Genomic DNA, 2500 nt, shown 5'->3' with positions numbered 1-2500 from the left:
ATACAATTGAACTGTTAAATCTTACTAAATGGATTTTGAAAGATAAACTTTGCTTACCCTACAAGTTTTTATCCTTCTCTGGAGGAACAGACAAGTCAAATCTAATTAAACCAGCAGGAAACATTAAAGTCTGGTGAAGAAATTGAATAATGAAAAATGCCTATCAGAGATTATTGAGGATTTAGTTGAAAGCTCGAATGGTGCTCGACTTCCTTCGCCCCCCCCCCCCCTTTCCAAAAAAAAAAAAAAAAAAAAAAAAAAAAGTGATGCAGAAACAACATCATTATGAAACTCTGCTGAAGAAAATAAAATAATGACACATTCAGCAACAAAATTCTGAAGAAAGATTGAAATCTTGCACGTAGGACACAGCAGTTGAACCTACTGTTCACAATTAAACCAGAAAGGATTAATTTTTGCCTAAACATAAATAAATGAAAAATAAAATCAAGGTTTAACCTTTTCAGTAAGAACCGAAATACTAGCAAAACAGTCGAACCTACTGTAAACAGTCAAAACAGAAAAGATAATTTTCCCTGAATAAAAGAAAAAAATAAATCAAGCATTAACCCTTTCATTAAGAACCGAAAATACTAGCAAAACAGTTGAACCCAGACAACGTTTAGGAGCCACGCTCCGTTTTGGAGCTGGAATTCCGTTTTGGAGACGGGATTCCGTTTTGGAGACGGGATTCTGTTTTTGAGACGGGATTCCGTTTTGGAGACGGGATTCCGTTTTGGACACGGGATTCCGTTTTAGAGACGGGATTCTGTTTTGGAGACGGGATTCCGTTTTGGACACGGGATTCCGTTTTAGAGACGGGATTCTGTTTTGGAGACGGGATTCCGTTTTGGAGCCGGAATTCCGTTTTAGAGACGGGATTCCGTTTTGGGGCCGGGATTCCGTTTTGGAGACGGGATTCCGTTTTGGACACGGGATTCTGTTTTTGAGACGGGATTCCGTTTTGGAGACGGGATTCCGTTTTGGACACGGGATTCCGTTTTAGAGACGGGATTCTGTTTTGGAGACGGGATTCCGTTTTGGACACGGGATTCCGTTTTAGAGACGGGATTCTGTTTTGGAGACGGGATTCCGTTTTGGAGCCGGAATTCCGTTTTAGAGACGGGATTCCGTTTTGGGGCCGGGATTCCGTTTTGGAGACGGGATTCCGTTTTGGAGACGGGATTCCGTTTTGGAGACGGGATTCTGTTTTAAAGACGGGATTCCGTTTTGGAGCCGGAATTCCGTTTTGGAGACGGGATTCTGTTTTAAAGACGGGATTCCGTTTTGGAGACGGGATTCTGTTTTAAAGACAGGATTCCGTTTTGGAGACGGGATTCCGTTTTGGAACTGGGATTCCGTTTTGGAGCCGGGATTCCCTTATAGAACCGGGCTCCAAACAGTAAACAATTAATTCACGCCTGAATATGAAACCCTAAATAAAATCGAATGTTTCAGGTAATGGGACTTACGATCCTGGCGGCTGGTACATCCGTCCCTGACCTGATCACCTCCGTCATCGTGGCCAGGAAAGGCTTTGGAGATATGGCGGTGTCATCCTCTGTTGGCAGTAACCTCTTTGACGTCACCTGCGGGTAAGACTCTCTCTCTCTCTCTCTCTCTCTCTCTCTCTCTCTCTCTCTCTCTCTCTCTCTCTCTCTCTCTCTCTGTGGTGTATTTTTAATGTTCGTACTTTGCAGTTTTCCTGGTAGCCTGTATGCCATTTGTTGGACAGGTATGAATGTGGATACATATACTCGATAAATGATATTACATTGTCGCGGGACCATCAGGGGAGATATATATATATATATATATATATATATATATATATATATATATATGTGTGTGTGTGTATACACACACATGTATGTACATATATATATATACATATATATATATATATATATATATATATATATATATATATATATATATATATATATATATAGGTATATACAGTATATATATATATATATATGTGTGTGTGTGTATAATATATATAGATAGATAGATAGATCGATAGATAGATAGATAGATGGATAGATGGAGATATATATATATATATATATATATATATATATATACATATATATATATATATATATATATATATATATATATATATACTCATTTTAGAACAACCTGTCTGCACATTCTGATTCTAAAAAGATATGATATAATGCCATATAAATCTAATTGTGCTGATTTGATGATAATCTTTTACACCATTATAAATGAATGATTGAAAATAACCTTCCATTACAAGTTCAAATATTAATCGTTTAAATGTTAATCAACAATACGTGATGCATGTATACAGAGTGTTAGTTGAAGCAGGTTGATGTCGTGAACCTATTGAACCAGTTTGTTCAATCCATTGAACCAGTTTGATCAATCCCGTTCATATATTCACAGGTTGCCCATCCCTTGGTTACTCCATGCCTTATCTCAGGTGATTTCAAATTACATCAAAAAGAGCGAAAATCCTTGGAGTGTG

General features: G+C 37.6%; 1 protein-coding gene across 7 annotated transcripts in view; it reads left to right on the top strand.

Moving 5' to 3' along the window:
- The window catches only part of LOC137655857 (sodium/potassium/calcium exchanger Nckx30C-like), a 705766-nt gene that overhangs the window by 699588 nt on the left and 3678 nt on the right, over window positions 1-2500 (top strand). For all 7 annotated transcript variants that reach the window (XM_068390052.1, XM_068390051.1, XM_068390050.1 and 4 more), the window contains 2 exons: window positions 1459-1595; window positions 2419-2500. The exon at window positions 2419-2500 is cut by the window's right edge and continues 22 nt beyond it. In XM_068390052.1, the coding sequence (XP_068246153.1) occupies window positions 1459-1595; window positions 2419-2500 (219 nt within the window). The remainder of the gene's footprint in view (window positions 1-1458; window positions 1596-2418) is intronic.

The sequence above is a fragment of the Palaemon carinicauda genome, chromosome 16 (genome assembly GCF_036898095.1).
Source record: "Palaemon carinicauda isolate YSFRI2023 chromosome 16, ASM3689809v2, whole genome shotgun sequence".
NCBI classification, from domain to species: Eukaryota; Metazoa; Arthropoda; class Malacostraca; order Decapoda; family Palaemonidae; genus Palaemon; species Palaemon carinicauda.
The sequence above is the reverse complement of the archived record's forward strand: the minus strand, read 5'-3'. Positions and strand labels throughout refer to the sequence as shown.